Source organism: Megalops cyprinoides, chromosome 1, assembly GCF_013368585.1.
Source record: "Megalops cyprinoides isolate fMegCyp1 chromosome 1, fMegCyp1.pri, whole genome shotgun sequence".
NCBI classification, from domain to species: domain Eukaryota; kingdom Metazoa; phylum Chordata; class Actinopteri; order Elopiformes; family Megalopidae; genus Megalops; species Megalops cyprinoides.
In genome coordinates this window covers 52,831,152-52,851,931 of record NC_050583.1, presented here as the reverse complement: position 1 = coordinate 52,851,931, position 20,780 = coordinate 52,831,152, and the positions used below count along the sequence as shown (strand labels likewise).

At 46.1% G+C, this 20,780-nt stretch overlaps 1 protein-coding gene across 1 annotated transcript in view; it reads right to left on the bottom strand.

The window, feature by feature from the left end:
- LOC118773531 (disintegrin and metalloproteinase domain-containing protein 12-like) overlaps nt 1-20,780 on the bottom strand; it is a 78,933-nt gene that overhangs the window by 17,310 nt on the left and 40,843 nt on the right. The window contains exons 5-11 of the mRNA XM_036522514.1: nt 16,106-16,182; nt 14,099-14,285; nt 11,172-11,237; nt 9,652-9,723; nt 9,140-9,309; nt 8,740-8,824; nt 5,686-5,834 (exon numbers count right to left, since the gene is read on the bottom strand). Coding sequence (XP_036378407.1) covers nt 5,686-5,834; nt 8,740-8,824; nt 9,140-9,309; nt 9,652-9,723; nt 11,172-11,237; nt 14,099-14,285; nt 16,106-16,182 — 806 coding nt within the window. The remainder of the gene's footprint in view (nt 1-5,685; nt 5,835-8,739; nt 8,825-9,139; nt 9,310-9,651; nt 9,724-11,171; nt 11,238-14,098; nt 14,286-16,105; nt 16,183-20,780) is intronic.

Here is a 20,780-nt window from a genome sequence, read left to right as displayed (position 1 = left end):
GTTTCACTAGGTGCACGGGGACCGGGCCGGGCCATATGGTCCGCGTTGCTGCGAGAGAGCAGGGCCACTCCTCAGGGGAGATTCAACCGGGCGAGAGAGACGTGGCCTCTCTCTCCGCTCTGAACGCGTTCACATGCAACAAGAGACATCTGACCGGGCCGTCTTAAAACAGCAAACCTGCTTCCCTAGCAACCGATGTCACCCAGTCCCCTCAGCCCAGGGTTCTCGACCGGGTTTTTAACATTCGCGTTTGGTCGCTCCCTCCCACCGTAAACTCGAGAGAAACCGCATCATAACACACACCCCGCTGACAACTCAGCTGTTATTTATCCGAGGCAGAACAGAAATAATTTGTTAATTTTGTAAATGAAAGAATGGGGGGGGGGGGGGGGGGGGGGGGGGGGGGCGGTAATCATTTCGAAACAAGGGAAAAATCAGGATGGATTATGAGGAACAGATGCGGACCCAGAGGGCCCTCACGCCGGTGCCAGCACCAGCCAGGGCGGCGAACCATGGAGGCTTGGGGGGGGGACGTGCCCACACAGACGGTGCTGCCAGAGCCTCGGGTGACAACAGCCTGACCTTTGCGACCGTGATCTGCTCTCCCCTCTCTCTCCTGAATTCACCTCCGAGCTGAGACACGAGCGGCTCTGCCGTCCTCCTGGCCCCGCCAGAGCTGAGCGGCAGCACTTTGGAGAGCCTGGCGGTAGGCGTGGCTAGTTCCAGAGGAGCCTGCAGGAGGCCTGGAGATAAGACTCCACCACAGCCTTATGCACAGGCTCTCATCCACAAAGCACTGCGGAAAACTCCTCCGAAACGGGCCGAGGCGACCACGCACGCCCCAGCCCCAAGCCCCCACCTCCTCCACAATAACGATCGCCAATCCAGCCGCCCCAAACCACCCGGTGTGGAGGACACCGCCACCTTCACCGGTGACCTGAGCCAATCCACCAGCTCTGAGAAGAGCACGCCCGACCCCCCAGGGTGGCTCTCTCCTCCTCCCAAAGTAGCCGCCGATTTGCAAGCGGACGATAAAGACCTGAGCGTGTTTGTGCGCCACGCTCAGAATACGGAAGTCCCCCCCGGTGTGCTGTGGCTGTTATTGTAGCTGGAGTCCTGAGCCCAACACGTTCCAGGAGATTATGGCGAGTGCTACGAGTTTCGTGGGAAAATATTGGTCTAAGGCACGCCACACATTCTCTGCATGTTCCGGGGAGTTGGTTTGACTTTGACGGACAGGTGGTGGCTCAACAGTCAAAAAACTGGCTAACTGTTAGTCAGGGTCAAATTTCATGACCTTCAGAGCAGCCCAAGCTCCCATCCACCCACTCTATTCCTGTTGCATTCCTGTATCCGGGGAATAGCATTAGGCAACAGAGTGGTGAGATTCTGAATGGGTATGGTAACTGTCCACTTGGGGTAATGAGTGACAAAGCTATGTTTAATGACTAAGTGTGAGGGTACGAAGGAGAATAGCGAAACCAATCATTATATGATGATTAGGTTCATTCTGAATGAAATAAATTAGTGAAGAAAATTAAGCATGTTACTATTTGATGAGCGATATCTCTCTCTCTGTCCCTCAAAGAAATTCCATTCCTTTGGGTTTTGTTACACAGTGCCAGCTTCTTTGGTATTCGTTGGGGGTTTATGGTCCTACACAATTTAAAGAAATGCTCATTTTATGATAATGTGACCGTTCGTGTAATGTCTTCAATAGACTCCCACAGAAAAAGAGGGCTAACAATAGAGAAACAAAAAAACTCAACCCCCCTCAAGCAGTTTCCAGTGCTGAGGCCATAGAGGTAAAAAGTCAGAGAGATTCCATTAAGTGATGTTTTCAGTGCAAGAGGAGTCTCTGCCATGGAGATATTGTAGAGCTCTTTGACTGATTTCCCTGTGGACGTCATTAGATGAAAACGAGCAAGAGTAAGCTCGTCGTTCAAAAAAAAACGTTCACAGACACAGGTCAGATTTTTGATGTCCGCTGGCTTGTTTCTAAGCCTGAATCATATCCGCCGACTATTGGCGCAAGGAAATTTATGAATGGATGTCTGCCTGCAACCCCAGACAAAAGATGGCAACGGAGCTAATTAGCACAATTCAAGGCCAGCTAGGCTCCTGCCCTGTACAGGCCCTGACCCCTTTGCAGCTAGAACACAGCTCCCATGGGGCAGAACCTTTGGCTGGAATCAGTTTGATGTACTTCAAGAGAACAGAAGTTTGGTTGCTATGTAAATGCCGACTTGATTATAGAAAAAAATGGGGATGTCTGTTGTCAAGGGTGAACTGGGTTGAGGCTTTGTGTAAAAAAAAAAAAAAAAGAAAAAAAAAGGGCACCAGCCGGTTCTGGTTTGGGTGAACGCTAACAGGAAGTGCCTTCTCTCTGAGCAGATGTGCAGCTGCACGCCTGGCGCTAGCCCAGCCAGCCTGTCTATTACATACTCCCCACATTGTAATGACGGGGAAGAGGCTGTCAGCAGAAACCCCCACCCCCCACCCCCCCCCGCTCACCCCGTCGTCTCAGCGAAGCTCCTAAAACCTCTTCACCCACTCTGAGCCCTGCCTGAATCTGCAGTAGGCATCTTTGGTACTATTGGGTTCTCTTGCAATCAAAGGCAGTCACACCCTAATGATACAGGCTGGGCTAACCATTCATCTGTGGGCTGCATGAAGGCATTAAGAAGTTGCCACACCATGTTTCACTCCTTTTATCATGTGACGAAACATTTAGACCCATGTTAAACTCAGATGCATGTTTGGCTTCCGCTCAGCAACAAGAAGAACGCACACTACTCTAACTTTCCCAAGTGGTTACACTTGTAAATATGAATAACTGCTTGGAAGTATTACTCTATGTCTTGTTTTATTAATACTTCAGTCCTGTGCCTACTACTTCTTGAGGGATGTGTGTATGTGTGTGATTTCTGTATTGTGTTGGTCCCTGCTCAGCTCCTAACTGGTGATGTATGCATTCCACTGACACAACCCATCTAAACAGTAGACCGACAGTGGAAAAAAACTCAGGTAAGAGAGACAGACCCATTCAGACTCTCCCACGACCGTATCGCTCGGGAAATCTGAGATCGAACCAAAGATGCTGACTCAGTCCCCCTCGGCCTTGAGATCACATCTGGCCGAGTCTCCAGCCCTTTGAACGGGAATGGGAATCAGTCTGGAAAAACAATACGGGGGCCGGCAATAAACAGAACCTGAGCATTGTGTTTACGGTTGGCCGACGAACGACGGGCCCGGAGCCATCGGGGCCGGTTTAGCGTGTCCCTCTGTGCGACTCTGTGGCCTTTTTGCGCTGTAATGAAGTGCGGATGTTGGAGTTCTCTCCGCAGGGGGAGATCCCACATGGAGGAGAAAGGGGGGAGGGAAAACCGTTCTGTTTCTGAACTGAAATTAACCCAGCACTTTCCCCTCTGGATTAACAGAGCAGGAATCTGTGATCCTTCTCCTGTGAAGGCTGCTTTTGTAGACATAGATTCCATGCTTCCTCTCTGATCTCAGGGGAAGCCGGTGGGACAGTGTGGTGTTGTGTATTCAAATCTAATGGTTTCATGCACTCACATCTCTACCAGCTAGCTTGTACCTTGTCTGGCCAACTATTGAAACTTGGTCATGCAGTGCTTCTAATATTGTTGACTCCTTATATGGCTTGTGTTGTACTTTGCCTTACTTGTAACCCGCTTTGGATAAAAGTGTCTACCAAATGAAGAAATGTAAATGTGAATGTGTGGTGGTTAGGGGGTTGAGGGTGAGGGTTATGTGGGAAAACATTCATTGGGCCATTGTGCTGTACTCTTCTATCAAAGCACGTTACCTTAGTTGCACCCATAATAATCCGTCTGTGTAAATGAATTACTGAAAGTGGCCCAGGGTAAAGGAGCTAAGAACCATTGGAATTAGCTAATCACGCTAATCACACTGCACTACATTATTCAGCTTATAAAGATGAATCGAACTGATTTGAATATCATGATAAACTACTCCAGTGTAAAGTAGTTTGTCTTTGTTGGTGGCAGGTGAACAGGCAATGATGCTTCTTTTTCCTGTGATTTACATTTACATTTATATTTATTCATTTTGCAGACACCTTCATCGAAAGTGACTTACAAGTGAGGCAGAGTACAACACAAGCAAAAAGCCATATAATTAGTCAACAATATTAGAAGCACTGCATGACCAACTTTCAATAGTTGACCAGACAAGGTGCAAGCTAGTTGGTAGAGATACGAATGCATTAAACCATTATATTTACACACGTTAGGGTTCATAAAAACACAATAAAATTTTCTACTGTAATTTGAAAGTGATTATTTTGAAGTGCAGGCACTTTCATATGATCACACTTTTCAGTGTCCATGCATATGCTTAGCAAAGACGCTTCTTAAAAATCATGACTTCACCCTGGTATTTTTGGGCTGACGGTGACAAGCTCTCGCTACTTTGCGCCTCGCATAGTGAAAGCCTCAGCACATTCTGGAAAGCGTTCAGGGGTACTTAAGAATTTATTTCTGGCGTCTGAGAGAATTCTCATGATAAATATTGTATGAGTATACCAGAATAACATCGGCCCTCGTTAATGTGAGGAGGAACCACAGCACCTGCGTTCGGGAAAAGCGTATTTCTCGTTTTCGGCGCATGGGTTTCTCTTGCTGCACTCCGCTTCGTTTCGCTACTCTTTGTGTGCTTTTGAACAGGCCCGCTTTGCCGAGGATGCCCTCAGAATCCCTTTCGCTTTCCTTTCCAGGTTCGCCGTGTTGTTTTACGAGGCACGTAATTGAGAATCGTGTTACACCCCCCCTCCCCCCCCCCAGTTTTTCGTGGGTGTGGTCCAACGAAAATAGCGGGTCGAGGCTTCCAGCAAAAACACCGGAGCCGCCGCTCTCAGGCCCGACGCCTCAGCCTGGGCCTGCCGGCAAGTCCCGTCTGCGGGGGCCGCTCAGGTTCCCACCTCCCTGCCCCCCCCACCCGGTGTGGAGCCCTTGTTGGGGTTCAGCTCTTTTGCCGTAATTGTGTTTGGAGCCCAACAGCAATAACAGAGAGTCGGCGGATCTGTCGATCAATCTGGTGGGTATTTTCCTTTCCAAAGATGATGGGAAATCCATCCAGGCAGCGCTAAACTGAGGCAGAGGCTCGTTATCAGTTCATTCAAACAGCCATCAGGTGACCACAGAAACATGATTCCCAGTGACCGCATGGCCACGGACACTCCTGTAGATCTAGTAGCTGTTTGCGAACGCACGACCGGCAATACATCAACCAGAGTTTTACATGTGCAAATGTTTGCATGCCACGCCAATGGACCTCTCCCGATTAGCGTGCAATTACTGTTTTGTAAGGGTCAATTAGTGCCAGGATAATGATAGCTTGTTAAAGCACTAATATATTCCGGGTAGTTAGGGAATTAAGACAATCATTTGTGAGGCCTTACACAATGGGGGCTCATTTGGCTGCAATGAGGCAGTAACTGGTGACGTGCCCCCTGCTTAATTGAGAAACAGGACATAAATCTTACGAGCTAAGTCCTGTCTTTAGAGTTAACCCTTACCCAGCCCTGGCAGAGCCACAGTTTTACAGCACTAGGAGATCTGATTGAGTGACTCCATTTAACCCCAGTCCCACCACCTGCCTGGTCTCTGTGATCTTTGATTTTCAACCACTGGTGACACTCACCCTGTGGAAGGGGTCATGATGCAGCCCCCGCGGTCGACGGTCATCCGGCACCCACACCCCCTCTCTGGTGTGTCGTGGTTCATTCCGAAGTTGTGTCCCAGCTCGTGTGCCAGAGTCACTGCTGCACCCAGTGGGTTGTCCGAATGATCCTGGGGGAGGAATCGGCCTGTCATTCTCCATAATGACACCATTAACAAAAGCAAATAACAGTATTGGGTATATATATTAAGCTGTACTCCTTTTGGCACACGTGGCATTTCCCAAATTACTATTCAGTGGATGCGGTCTGGCATGATTGCTTCTCTCGCAACCTCCTAATATCAGACACTCACAGCACATTTAATAATTACACTTATCTTTTCTCACAACAAATTGTAATTGGATTTCATATGAGGGAGAGGGGGGAAAGCAATCAATAAACTGATATAAATTGGGATGGGGGGCTGGGGGAGGCACAACACACAAGGCAAACAATTACTTTTCTAAAAAAAAATGCATTTGAGAAGCGGTGCTCGGTTTGGATTCTATTACTCGGATTCTATTATTATGCGTATTACTTACTTCAGTACGGATTCAATAAAGGAGCTAGTTAGGCTCCCGCTGATCTGTGGCTATTTCCCTACCGCTGTGCCGAAAAGCAGGGCAATGCGCCGGCGTGCTAATCAGGAGTGCCCACGCTCGCTGGGGGCCTCCCAGCGGTGGCAGATGAAACTTGCCGATAAACTCCGCTGATTGATGCCGCTCCGCAACCTTCCCCCCCTGCCCCCCCCCCCCAACGAGCAGACGGGGTGACCTTGGAGTTGCGCGAGCCGAAGGTGAGGCAGCTATTGCGGCTCGTCTGTTAGGTGCAGAGGTGGTGTGACAAACAACGAATGAGGTGGGTGGCAGGAGCCGTCCGTTTTCTCCCCCTCGGCCCGCCACGGGGGCGGGGTTGCCGTTTCGGGTGAGCGGGAAAGCTACCACCCAGTGCAGCGGTCCGTGGCGTGGCGCTGCTTGCAGGGAGGCCCAGGGCCCCCCGAACGAGCCCTTAGAGCCGCCGAGCGCGGCGGGCAGGAGCGGTTTTTTGAACACACTGCTGGGATTCCCAGACAGCTGCCGTTTCTCTGATAGCTTTAAATCACTGCCATGCTCTTTTGGGAGTCTCCCTCATCTGTTCCATTCTGGCATGTGGCGTACAAAAGCTGGGGGTTTCTCTGCACTGATTACAGGGTGCGTCGTGGGAGGAGGAAACGAGGGAAGTTATAAAGGGACATAAAAAGACAAGCTTTGCTTAGCTTTTATATCTATTAATGGCAAGCAGAATGTCGTTGAATATGTATGAACAAGAACCGTACATTGATCACAGGCAATGATTAGAAAAACTTGTGGGAGAGAATTATGAGAGTGCAATTGTGGCCATCTTAGCTTGGTGGATGAGGCAATCTTTCCACATTTTGTGCATTTCTACATGAATTATTCTTTCTGATATTCTCTCAAACAAAACTTGTTTTCAGGTATATTACTGGATTTCATTTGTTGGTCTTTATGTGGATGGCTGTTGAAAATCTTCCTCTGTTTCAATCTCGCATCTCTGAAATGTACAAATCCAGAAAGAAAACGTTACATCAAATGAGCGGAATTCACCACAGCATGCTGGGAAAAAGCGATCCTTCGCAGTAACGCACCGCGAGCAACCTGTCGGTCCTATAACCTGATCTGCAGGCCTTTAATCACTTTAAGCCACGCTCTGCCAGCTGTCAGGAATATAGGGGGAATAAACATCTGGGAACAAGCTGCGGAACCTGCTGCCCCCACCCCCCCCCCCCCCCCCTTAAAGAAAACATATACATTATTTGACATTACGCGTCTCCGCTAGTGCCATAACAGAGGGGCTGATTCAGGGGAAAGGGTCTGCTTAGGGTATTAAATTCCACACCACAGCTAATCCTAATACTTAATAATTTACAGCACTAGCACCAGATTGTTTTTTGTTGTTTTTTTTGTCTCTAAGATAGGCTCTTTGTTCCACTGTGCACACGATAGATTACCTTGTGCGAACTATTTATTGTGCCTTGTTAAAATGTAATGGTTACGTTTCATGTAGCTGAGACTGCATTTCTCATTAAACACCCCCACCCCACCCCAATCATAGGATTGCTCCTTCTCTGTATTTCTATGCTCTCCTCAGACCACAACTCTAATCTTCCATGGGATCCCTGGTTCTTATATCCTGGTCTAATGTTCATGACTGCAGCTTCCATAAAAAAATCTTTCATTCTCCCCATCTGACACCCAACAAAGAAAGTATTGAGCACTTGGTGTGGTGAGTACAGCACTGGGTAGGTCTGAATCCTTCAGTATGGGAAGCTTCACCTCGAGTTCTAGGTACAAGTCCAGCTCTGTAAACGCTTGTTTCTTCTAATACTGTGTAGGTTTCCCCAGACAAGAACATATGCTACATATGTACAGTACCAGTCAAAGGTCTGGACACACTTTTCTTTGTTTATTTTTACCATTTTCCAAATTTTAGAATAATAGTAAAGACATCAAAATTATGAAACAACACAGATGGAATTATGCAGTGACCAGAAACGTGTTATAAACAAATAAAAAATATACTGGTACTGTACATACAGGGGTGAATTGGTTGCAACGTGTGAGGTGCGTATGTTTGCAGTGGCAGTTGCCTTGAATAACACATGTTGAGAACGCTGTCAGCGATGGTGTAGTGGGATTATGTGTGTTTGGATTATACGAATAAATGGTGAGGCGCTGTTTCTGAGGTCAATCCGCAGACGGTCTGCAACTGCTCAGCCCGAGGCTATGCGCTGTTTCCAGCCACTTTGAGATCTGGCTTTCCTGCCCATAAGATTTTAATACTCTGGGCTGTTTTTTTTTTTTAAATCTGTTTTTCTATCATTTTTATATGGATTTCATTTGCTTCCCCACATCGCTCGGGCTGGCACAGTTATTGCTCTTGTTTGAAGGAGCTTCGGAGACCACCACAGCGAGAGGCCGCCATGGTGGTGGTGGCAGTGACCGGGATTAGGCGTTTCTCTACCGATTGGTGCTCACCATGACGATGCCCCCCGACTGTTCTGCCGTGCACATGCTCATGATGGGGGCCATGCCGATGGTGGTGCCCTGGAAGTACACTCCACTGTGAGGGGACAACACAAAGATGCCACATTACATTAATGTCATTTAGCAGATGCTCTTCTTGAGAGCAACTTACATAGGTTACAGTTTTTACATGTTAACCATTGATACAGCTGGATATTTACTGCGGCAATTCTGGGTTAAGTACCTTGCCCGGCAGCAGTGTCCTAGTGGGTAATCGATCCGGCAACCTTTCGGTTAGGAGCCCTGCTCCTTGCCAATATGCTACACTGCTGCTCCCCACCACCACCCATGCTGATCACTTCCTGTGTCTGATAGCCAATGGGTGTAATATGGGGGCGGAGCCTGACCCCACCTGATCAGCTGGGCGTTGTCGTGGGGCTTCTGGGGCAGCAGCTTGAGCTTCCTCCAGTCCAGGAACTCATGCAGCGTGGTGAAGGGGTCCTGCGTGATGGAGCACTTGTCCGTGTCACTCCACACCTCCAGGCCCACCAGAGCCACACGGATGTTCAGGGCTCTGTAGAACTGAGCGAGACCACAGGCTGGCATTCAAAGCAGGCACATTCACTAAGGGGGATCACACACCTGTCTGATCCCGTTCTAAACCTACTTGTGCATCTGGGTCCTCAGACAGTCATGCTGAGAGTTCTTAGACTAGTCATGCTAGTAAAGGATTTAGAAGAATTGACGTACGCACTACAGCAAAGTGGATTTGTAAGAAGTCGGTTAAAAGTGGCATTACAATACCCTAGTGCTTTCTTTTCTGATCATTAAGTATTTCCTGGATCAATACTTTTTTCGACAAGTATCTCATTGTAGCCTGACATCTGCAAACATCCAAGAATGCTGTGCTCCAGCAGGGTTTACCTTGTCCACGTAGTTGGCAATTTCAGCCAGTCTCTGTTTGACCTTTTCCACATCCTTCCCCTGTTTCTGAAACTGATCATTGAAAACAGATTAACCTCAACAAGACAAGCCTGGGATTCCCCCCACATCTCTTTGAAGACATGTTTTAAATTACATCCCAAACCCATGAAGGTATAAACTGTATGAGGACTGAGTGTATGGTCTAACAGCCAACCTCATACATATGGTAAAGATTTTACACATCTTTTCACCTTCTCTTATACATCCCGCAGTTCAGTCAACATGATGTCAACTGTGTCGGACACCAGATGAATCACATTGGGAATTTTTACAGAAAAGAAGTCTGAGAAGAGTAAAACCATATTGGCCAAGAAGACTAGTGCCTTTAAAGACTGAGAAAATGAAAACCATTAGGACCTGGCTGGACCTCAGATGAAAATATATCACCTGGCCATAAATCCAGGAGAGATACTTTCTGTATCTATTTTATTAGTTCAACAAGTGAGGCCCCTCATCCGTACTTCGACTTCTGGCCGGGTGGCCATAAGCCTGCGAAGCAGATGAGATTTACTGCTGCGGTCACTTGAAGTGTAAGGGATTTAAGAACAAGCTGTGACAGGTTTTTTTTTTTTTCTGAAGACTTTAGCAAGGATGAACTCTTTTGGTGGTGTGGGCTGTTCTGATTGGTGCAGGCTGATTTCCTCTTCTGTATCCAGCCAGGTGGAAATAGAGCATTTCTCACTGTGCCCACCTACACCGGCCTACACACTGGCGTCGGTCAGTCCAATGCTACAGACTGCTGACCACAGGTCAGTGGTGACCACCATGCGACCTCACAGTTCCCAGAGCTTAACGCTGCGTCCGCCCTGCTGCGCAGCTGTCCTGGGGAGTCTCCGTGCCACGCGTCTCCTCCACAGCCAGCTGGTTAGGGGTCTGCGGCGTTATCTCCTTCCTGTCTGACCACAGCTTCCTGTGGGAAGGCTTATCTCTGCCACCACAGCTCTGTCACACGCTGTCTTCAGTTCTGAGGTCACTGAGCTGTCCCTCACTCTGCATTTTATTTCCTCTCATTTCCATGATGCTCTACACCGGAGGGATGCAGGTTTGGATCCAAAAAATGCCAACAGTTGGCAAATAATTCAGTCATGAAGCCCTGGCTGTGATGTGCTGTGTGGGTTGTTTTGGGAGTTCTCGAACAGCGGCATATGACTTTGTCAGGCTTTTGCTGGACTTTCTGCAAGGTTTTTATGAATGTTCTTATAACGTGATATGAGACATTCAAGGTACATAGAACAGTTCAGCCACAGATATTCTATATTATGACCAGATATTTATCTCCAGTGTTACTTTCATCCTCATCTTTGACCACCTTTCATCTATTAGGTTCCAGTACACAACGGGAGGTTCCTGTGCTGTTTGCCTGGCTACACTGCCTATGGATATTCTGATTTAGACCACACTCATTCTCGAAGATTCAGCCGGCTGTCTGTGTATGGAGTACCTTTGCTTGTGCAACGTACCTCTCGGTTGTCAGCCACGATGATCAGCTCCACATACTTTGTAGTCCTCTGCGCGTGTCTCTTGTGCTGCACAGGTAAGATGGGACAAAGAGAGGAGGCAGTTCATTTTTGCCCCTAAAAATGTCTTAATCTTAATTCAGGAGTTGTGCTCTCTTCTAGATTCCTATGTCCTGTGGGCTTCTTTTGGCTGATGGGAGAGCTCCAAGATTAAATGTTTTTGCCCCTGTAAAGTATTAACATTTATGTATTTTTCAAAGGATGTGCCTTGTTTGCAACTACAGGATCATTTATGCCATCCTTTACTGGAGTGAAGTTGCATGACGCCACTCGTTAAAATCACAGTCTTACACAGGTGTGTGCATCTTTCCCAGGAAATCCTACCTAAACTGCTTCACGCACAGTTATTTTCTTAATACTCAGTCCAAGTTTCCCGAGGACAACCCAGTGTATGGTCAGCGTATGTGCTTGGAAAGGTTCTCATTCAAGGTCATGGTCTTAGTTGCCTTCCAGTGTCAGACACCTGCTGGCAGAAGGTTTGTTGAGCAGAGGTCTTCTATGGCCCAAGGCCTCTGTTATGCAGTCTCAGCTCAACTGAACCCAGGACGGCTCCCGGTCACACCTGCTGGCCTGACAGGTGACAGGTAATGAGGGCTTCCCCACCACCTGTCCCCCTTTTTTCCCCAAGCTCTCTGAGACTGACTCGCTTTTAATTCCCCTATCGGACACCCAGCTCGGTTTAATGAGCAAATCCTAAAACTCAGGGAAAGTGTTTGATTGCTTGTGCCAAGTGCCGCTAAATCTGCCCTCTAAAGGTCATTAAACGTTAGCTGTGCTCAGCAGGTACGTCCACCTAAACACTCCCTGAGGAGCATTTCCAAAAAGCCTTTTGACTTTTTTCCAAGACCTTGGTCTTTATTTTGAGCTCAGAGTAGACGTATGATAATTGGTAAGCTAAATTACTCATCTTTTTAATCAGAGCACAGCCATCTGTATCACCTTAAAAGCATGGTCCTTCAGAAACTGTGATGCAGTGTGAGGACATGGCAGCTTCTCTGTCACTTGTGTTCCCAAAGTCAGTTCTCCGATCTTCAGTGTCTGTTTTCCCCTTTCTGCTAGACTCAATCATTGTGCCATTGCACTAATGAATTCTGCCTGCATTCCTCTATCAGTTTTGCCGATACTGTCTGAATGCTGGATAGCTCTGTCAAAAGCGGAGAGCTGGGGGACCACATACACAGGGTTCTGGAGTCTCTGGAGCTAAAACAGCTTACTCTGTGTCTATAAGCCATGTGACCAAGAGGATGGCGTAACCTTTGCAAAGAAAAGATCACGCTGACCTCAAATAATAATGGTTAGCATTTGCTGCTTGTGTCTGACATGTTTTCCCACCTTTCGTTCAGCGCCCATGTTTAGGCCAGTGTATCCTCTTGTTATCTGCACGGGGGTGAAATGGTATCCCCCTCTCCAATATACTGTTAGTTTGCACTATCATGGACCAAATCTTAATGCAGCAACAGCTTGAGGGAAAACAAGTTGACAAAAACCCTCTGCCTCTTAAACCTCAGCCCAGACACGGGAGCCAATTTCCTGCGACCCTGACATCTGCGAGATAGAAGGGAAGAAATGAAGCCCAATGTCATCAGATAGGCCAAAGAGAAGGTGGAAACGTAAAGTTTGAGCATTAAATCCGCGAAACATAAAGTATGACATATTTCGCAGAGAATCATAAATCATCCAAATGACTACCTCGCAAACGTGTTGATGTCACTTTGCTCTTGTCAGGATACATTAATCCGATCTGAATAATCCCGGGTCTCTTAACAATACTCAATTTCACTTATCCCTCGGAATAAAAGGACACGTGAAATGAGTGTCGGCTTTAACCCCCACTACAGTTATCAGCGTTACGCTGCGAGGCAGGAAATGTGACTTTTATTGTTTAATACAAAAAGGCTCTTCTGGGACTGATGATCGTAATCTAATAATGTAAAAGGCCCAGAGTCAAGTTCACCCGTTTTCTCTCTCTCTCTCTCTCTCTCTCTCTCTCTGGAGATGGGTGAAAATGCCTTTTTCTCATAATCACATTGATACAGTCGCCATCCTCTCTCCAGTCTGAGGCATTTAACCTTTAAGCTGCCAATTTCTGAGATGAATCCAAAAAAATACATTGTATACACTGTCTGTTATTAAGTAATCATGTCCTTTCTGTTTGCAATGAAAGAGTGTATCAACCACAAAAAATGAATTATTAAAAAAAGTCTCCACCATCAATGCTGTCAAGTGAAATGTGTTTTTTTGTTGCTAATCCATCAATTGGCGTTGTACATTGTACATTGGTGTCTACACCGGTCAAAACTGAGTCTCCCATAATCACGATCCTCTGTTATCCAGAAAGATTGTCTAACATCTAAAATTTGGAATGTGAGCCATATTAGCTCAAAGGAGGCTTAATTGCCTGTACCTGCTGGAAACTTGTACTCCCCTCTGCAACAAAATCTTGGTCTTTATCTGGCCTTTTCCACTGAATATTCTAGAAAGCATAAATTTATTAATTAATTAATTCCTTAAATTAATTGAATATCCTCCTGGAATACTGTGCTCCGTTATGACCTACAGCAAAAAAACTTATGTCTGGTCTTTTCCACTGAACGTGTCAGAATACATGAATATATGAAATAATTAATTACCTAAATTAATTGAACATCCCCCTGGAATATTACGCTCTGCTGTGCCTACAGCAAAAAATGATGTCTGGTCTTTTTGACTGAAATGCCTGCCATAAAGGCAGAAATTAACTTGATCTGAGATTCTGACAGTCTGACATTGATGACTGAGCGAGAAGCTTGAGCTCAGTACAGTTCAACTTGCAATGCTGGAGCATACCCGCTGGTAACTTCCGAGAGCTTCGACCCACACTGTGACCTTACCCTCGTGCCAAATGACTGGAAGGGACTGCCCGTGGGGTCGGCGGCCAAGTGGGTTATGTTGAAACCGTGACCACAAGTGCCGGGGGAGAGGCTGAGGTATTCTCCTCTGTAAATCAAGTGAGTGCCGTTGTCCGGATGGAATGCTGGCTCAAGGACGAAGGTCCTGTCTTCAAGGGCGATGAGTCCCCTGCAGATGAAAAGGTTTACATTACATTACATTACATTCATTTAGCAGATACTCTTATCCAGAGCAACTTCCACCACCAGAGAACTTAAGTGCATCCATTCAATCTGAATGACCAACAGTGTCAGACCAGGCTAACAACACACCCAGACCAGTGAGTGTGAGCATAACACTATTCAAGCCCTAACCCTAGCTAACTTGTGCAACCTGACTAAACAAAGGAAGCCAAGTATACTATCATACATCAGTCACTAGATCACAGAATCCAAAACATTTTGCGATACTACACATAGACAGCAAGTACTAGAAGTAGCAGGTGTTAGGGGGCAGGGAATGAGGTGAAACAGAGGTGTAGTCTGAAGAGCTGGTTATTCACTCTGCATCAGAAGATGGCCAGTGATTCAGCTGTCCTGATCACCATGGGAAGTTTTCTGATGATTACCTGGTCGCTGTGAGGAGAGCAGTGCTATTCAGAGGCATGGCACTTTGTCTGCGGTGAGTGTGTGTTATTCTAAAACCAACTGCTGGCAAATTTCACTAAATGTCAACCTTGGGCCGAATGAAAACATTCACCCACCTGTGAACCATCTCACCAAGCGGTGAAAAACTGCTTCGCTCTGAACAGGGGTGTGACCACAAAAAATGTGTACCCCTCAGTTATTACCACTGGTATTTGAATTTGAGATCAGGCAGTGAGTGAAAAGTCTCCACATTTCCTGAGGCAAAGTTAATTTCACTTAATGAGAAAAGTACACAAGACGGTATGATAAATATGCAGGATTTAAGATTTCTAATATCCACTTGTTTACTTTTCACCTTTGGGGGAAGGTGATGGTGTTTTGTCCGGTAAGATTAAAATTTGAAGTTTGAGGTCGACACATACTGGAGAATGTAAAATTAATTTCAATTTCTGTAAAAGTGATTACATTCCCAGTCCCCTTTGCCTCTGTCCTGTCTAAACCTCCCATGCTGATCTCCTGTGATTTCGAAATGGAGTGCTGTGGTGTTTCTGCATTTTATCATGCATTTTTAAGAATTCTCACTGCAGAAGCCCTGCACGTAAAAGAGATTTAAAGCAACATCTCGATCCATTGAACCAAGCTGGACCCCAGGTTTTAGCGATCTCACATTAAACTTACAACCTCATAAACTTCCATTACACCCACCCCCCCAAAAGCCACACCGCTGCCAACTAAAACTAAGAACAATTTGTCTTGGCTTACAAGCTAAGAAACATTTTTTTTTTGTCGAAAAAGGGCTTCGTGTCTGTCTATCTAGGGACTTTTGGGAAGGGGGTTACGGACAGCTTAAAAATTACCACTCTTCAAAATGAGTTTAACAATTACCAGCATCGTTCCTCTGAGGGTGAAGACATTTGTGGGCTCATTTGCTCAGAAATTCCTGATGCTGTCCAGGAACATTATCTGAGAGGTTATTAGCGCTTGACGTCTGCCAACTGTTCTTCATCACTTCGTCAAGGTTAAAGCTGAATGTTCCTCATCACTGTACACAGTTTTGGTTTATTACTCCATACTATAAATCCATGTTCAACTGCTGAGGTTTTTAAGAGCAGTTTTAAATGTGTCAAATTATCCTTACAGCAGAAGCACACTAATATGTGAGTATGGATAGAATGACCATAATTAACATAAAATTACCCTTCCTTTTAGGAGATGTGAACAAATCATTGGTTGATTTAGTGAACCACAAGGACCTACTAGACCTAACAGTAATGGTTTACTATTGTTATTACTGTTGTAGAAACTCGTCTTTTTTTGGAGGTCCGGGCTGTGGTTTTTCCAGAACACTGCAGTCAAACTCACCTGAGGCCAGTGCAGGTACTGAGGCTGACATCGGAATGGGCATGTCCCTGAACCACTCCGTGGTAGTAGCAATTCACCTGGAAAAATCCATCACCCGGCTCAATCAGCTGGTATTCATACTGTAACTTACTTACATTCATTTACAAAGTATGAAAAAAAAAACGCAATTGTTTTGTTTAGTACTATCTACTCAATATCTTTTCACACAACAGAAAACTAGCAAAAAGTAGCAAACCCTCAGCATAAAAGCATAAAATTGTATCTGGAAGGGCTCCTAGAGACACATACTTCATTTATTCAAAAATATTCATTTACTTATTAATTCATTTGAAAGGGCCAAGTATAATTAAATAGTAAGTTTAATGTGAAAAACAATCTTACATGTGTATTTAAGTGTTTTTATCTGAAGCTAGACCATTCCCTAGGCAGGCTTTTAAGGTAAAAATAAGAAAAAGAGCAAGACAAAATACAGAGTACATGAGAAAAAAAACCTGTGATGGATTAACTGGACTCAGATCCCAGCTAAGACCTGCTTATCTCCCTGGAACTCTTCGTGCCACATCTTAGCACAATAAACATGTATGTGCATAAACACACACAAGCATGGACACACAGCACGTTTGCGTTCAAAAACACCCACACACGGGCACGTGCAACATGCACATACATCATTACTGGAGGAACTGGGGTGCAAGAAAATGAGAACATACAACAAGATGAAAAGTGAAGCAACAGTGAATGCCGCGCGTGTCGCCTATGATAATGCAGCTCTCATTAGAGCAAAGAACAGTCCTCTAACAGGGCTGATGCTAATCAGTATTGCTCAGAGTGAACAAAGGCCTTTCCCCTTTATCTGCTTGTTGGTATTTCATGTCAAAGATAAGCCTGTGACTGAGATCTCAGGTACCTCAGCGGAGGCCAGGTAAAGCACCTGCTGTGTGTGGCCAGCCCCTAACGCCTCTATGCTGGCAGTCACACAGGCACCGTGGCTAAACCATTTTCCAGACTGATTAAAAAAAAATTCAGATTTAATGGTTTAATGCACTTGTGTCTCTACCTGCTAGCTTGCACCTTGTCTGGCCAACTATTGAAACTCGGCCATGCAGCACCTCTAATATTGTGACTCCTTGTATGGCTATTTGTTGTAGTCTGCCTCACTTGTAAGTCGCTTTGGATAAAAGAATCTGCCAAATGAATAAATGTAAATGTAAATGTGGTAGCCCTTTTCCATGGTAAAGGGCTAACACAGAGCGCCACAACCTGAGAGAAAAAGTCCTGTCCACACGGTGGAAAAAAAAAAAACGTCTGAAACAGCCTTAACACAGGGTTTTTATTTTTCCAACCCACTGAATGAGCGGGGCGTATGCCAGAGGTTTAACTGACCAGCCAGGTCTGAGACAGCACTCACACACAGCAGGTTTGCCACAGGCCACCTGCCTGCCTCTCAGGGCTCCCAGAGCGGCAGGAACGTGAGGACACAGACTGCCTGCCGGAGGAGGAAGCATCTGGTTTTGAGTGAAAACAAGGCTCCCCCCAACCTTACGGCTGGCATGGCTCTCCTCCCTGAGTGGGCCAGGTCTCTCTAAGACGGGCCGCTGCGCGGGCCCGACTCTCAGCGGAAAAATTCCCCTCCTAAAGTCAACATTGAACTTCAGGAGGAAATACTCACTGCTGGTGTTTTCGGAGCGGGTTCGCTGTTTGACTTGCTCACGCGCCATCTTGTCGGCACTGGGTATGGTTTGGTCTTGAACATTCTATAATCCTTTGCCAACACTATGGACACTGGTAAACTGTTATGTGCACTTATAACTGCACTGAGCGACAATGGAGTGTAATGGTGAGGATCAGGTCTTGTAACCAAAAGGTTGCTGGTTCAATTTCCTGCTGGGACACTGCTGCTGTACACTTGGGTAAGGTACTTAACTCAGAATTGCCTCAGCAAATGTCCTGCTGTATAAATGGATAACGTGTAAAAAATTTTACCTATGGAAGTTGATGTGGAGCAACTGCTAAATGCCAGTAATGCAAATGTAAAAATGAGGAGAAAACGCTTCTTAGTGTCAGCGTGAAATTCACTTGTAACCTATTTCAGCCCATGTCCTCCAGGTTCTGTTAGAGGAAACACAGGTGTCAAGCGGCTCTCTGATATGTGCAAACTAGGAGTGCCTGGCAACAGTACAAATGATCGCAGATTTACGCTAATGGCCAGGATAAAAAAAAAAAAAACTTTGACAGACTTATTACATTAAATATGAAAGCATTAAAATGACGTTTAAGTGCTAAACTTAACGTTTACATTGACACATACCACATGTCCTTTAATGGCATAATTTCCGTCTAGTAGTACTAAAGTGGCTGTAAATAGTCTTTGTCTCTAAGCAGGGAGTGATATGAACCAGCAGCAGACCATTACCCTCTCTGCCAAGGGAACTTTACTGCCGTTTTCCATCATACAAAATCAGGACAAAGAGGAGATGAGCTGTTAGGAAACCCTACAGTGAGGTTTGTCTATGTGAGGCTAATTTCGGGACAAATTGCACATTTACATTTACATTTTGTCACTTAGCGGATGCTCTTTTCCAGAGTGACTTACAAAGCGAGCACAAGAATATGCATGTGGATCACGACAGCCCAGATGTGAACCAGTGTCAATCCATCATGCAATGCTATAATAGTTAGCACTATCATCAATGCAGATGTGCTGGGACGAATCTCAGCAGTTCAATGGTCAGGATTTAAAATGGCAGAGCAGAACTACGCCAGGTTTCCCTTTATGTTTACAGACTTCCAGGCAGGTACTTAATATTGGGCAACTACTAAATTTAGTTAATTCTGCCAGTGTTGTTCATACATGGAATAACAGCATTTTTCTATGTGAGGGCCTTCTGTGTGTCACTTATTTAATAAAGAACCATTCATGCAATAATACCAGGGCAGTAAAATATACAGAATTGAAGGTGAAGGATGGTGATGTTAAGACGTGACTTATAAGCTCAAATGATATGTTACTGTCACCCGTCCGCCCGACACACCCCATCTCCAACCCCCCTTGAGCCTTGAGCCTTCTCTGTCATGACGGGCCAGTAAATTAGCAAAGCCTCAGAGCCCCTAATGAAGACTGGCTTGTCAAAGTGAGGCCTCTGCTGCCCTGAGAGCTGGATTCTGTCACCAGTGAATGAGGGCAGGCCTTATTTCTCTCTGTCCCGCGCTAATGGCGAGTCTGGCAGCAGATCAGGCCCGAAATTAACGCTGACCCCCGCGCGTCGGTGCTCTCTTGCATTAGACAGCTCCCTCCCTCCGCCGGGCTCCGCAGCCTCCCCCCTGGAATCTGCGCAGCGCTCTCCACTGTGGCCAGAGATGATGATGTCTCAGGAAAGGTGTGCCGTCAGGTCTCGCCTTACCGTGGTCCTCGGGCTGAATGCACAGCATTGTTCACGCCGCGTGTGTTTAATGGCCACGGAGCTGAACGTTTCTTTCCAATGCGCTGTATATTTTATGAGTCTTCTACTCGTTGTTTTTTTTTTTTGTCCTGTTACACTTTGTTCTTTTGCTCTTTCAACCCCCTTGAAGACTGGCCCCCTGCCTCTTAAAGCCTGCGATTCGAAACTGCTGAAAATTCAAAATCATGACAGCTGAGATGTGTGGGCTTTCCCTTTGTGTTAAGCAAATACTATCAACCACACTTTAATTTAGAGAAAAAAAACACATAAGACAGTCCTGATTTGGGAAAACTCGTAGAAATCATGTACACTAAAACACGCAGAATGTGCAATCCCAGTATCCGGCTCGGACAGTGTGTGAATTGTGCCGAGGCCAACCGGGCCGAGTGACGGACCAGAGGCCAGAAAGGCCACATGTTGCATGTCAAAGCTTTCCTTTCTGCGGCTGGCCCTCATTGAAAAACCCCAGCGAATGGTTTTACTGACCCTGATCAGACCTGGCAGCACAATCGGTCCGCTTTCACACGGCGTAATGTAACCCAAGCTCGGCTCCCACACAACCGAACGGCCTTGGCCAACGCGGTGAAGGGTCATTTTCTTCTGCTTCTTCCTTGCTTGAAAGACCACTACAGACAAAGTGCTGCAGTCTGGTTACAATGCCGTACTGTAGGAAGGGTCAGCGACACATCCAGGCAGCGTGGGGTGGGCTTGTCTTCAGCTTACATCCAAATAGCATTCCTCCCCTAGTTTGTTTGGCTTCACAATTGGAAGCTTCGAGCACAGTGAAAACAACCCCAAGCGCCACGTTCCTGAGAATCAGCCGTTAGGGGGAGATCTGTTTGTGAATGCGACAAACATCATGAATATTTTACAGTTAATAATTAGCATTATAAGTGAGTGCGTGTGCTTGGTGCTTGCCAATTTCCAATTTTTTTTGCCACTCTTCAGCTGAATGTGACCAAAGTTTGACCGTTCATGCTCTTTATGGGAAGGCACCATACAAGCAATATGCTAATTCCCAGGGTTTCACACTTTCTTCATTTCATAAATCTGTATTTCATCAAACATAAATCCGTGGGCGTAGAAAGTGGACTGGAAAGAAGCATATTCCACTTTCACAGACAAAGAAATGTTTGTATAAACTCAAAGTTGGGTATCCAAACGTGTTTTGAGAAGATTATTATTGGAAGTCCTAATATTTGATATATTTCCTTTCTGTGAAAAGACAGCCCATC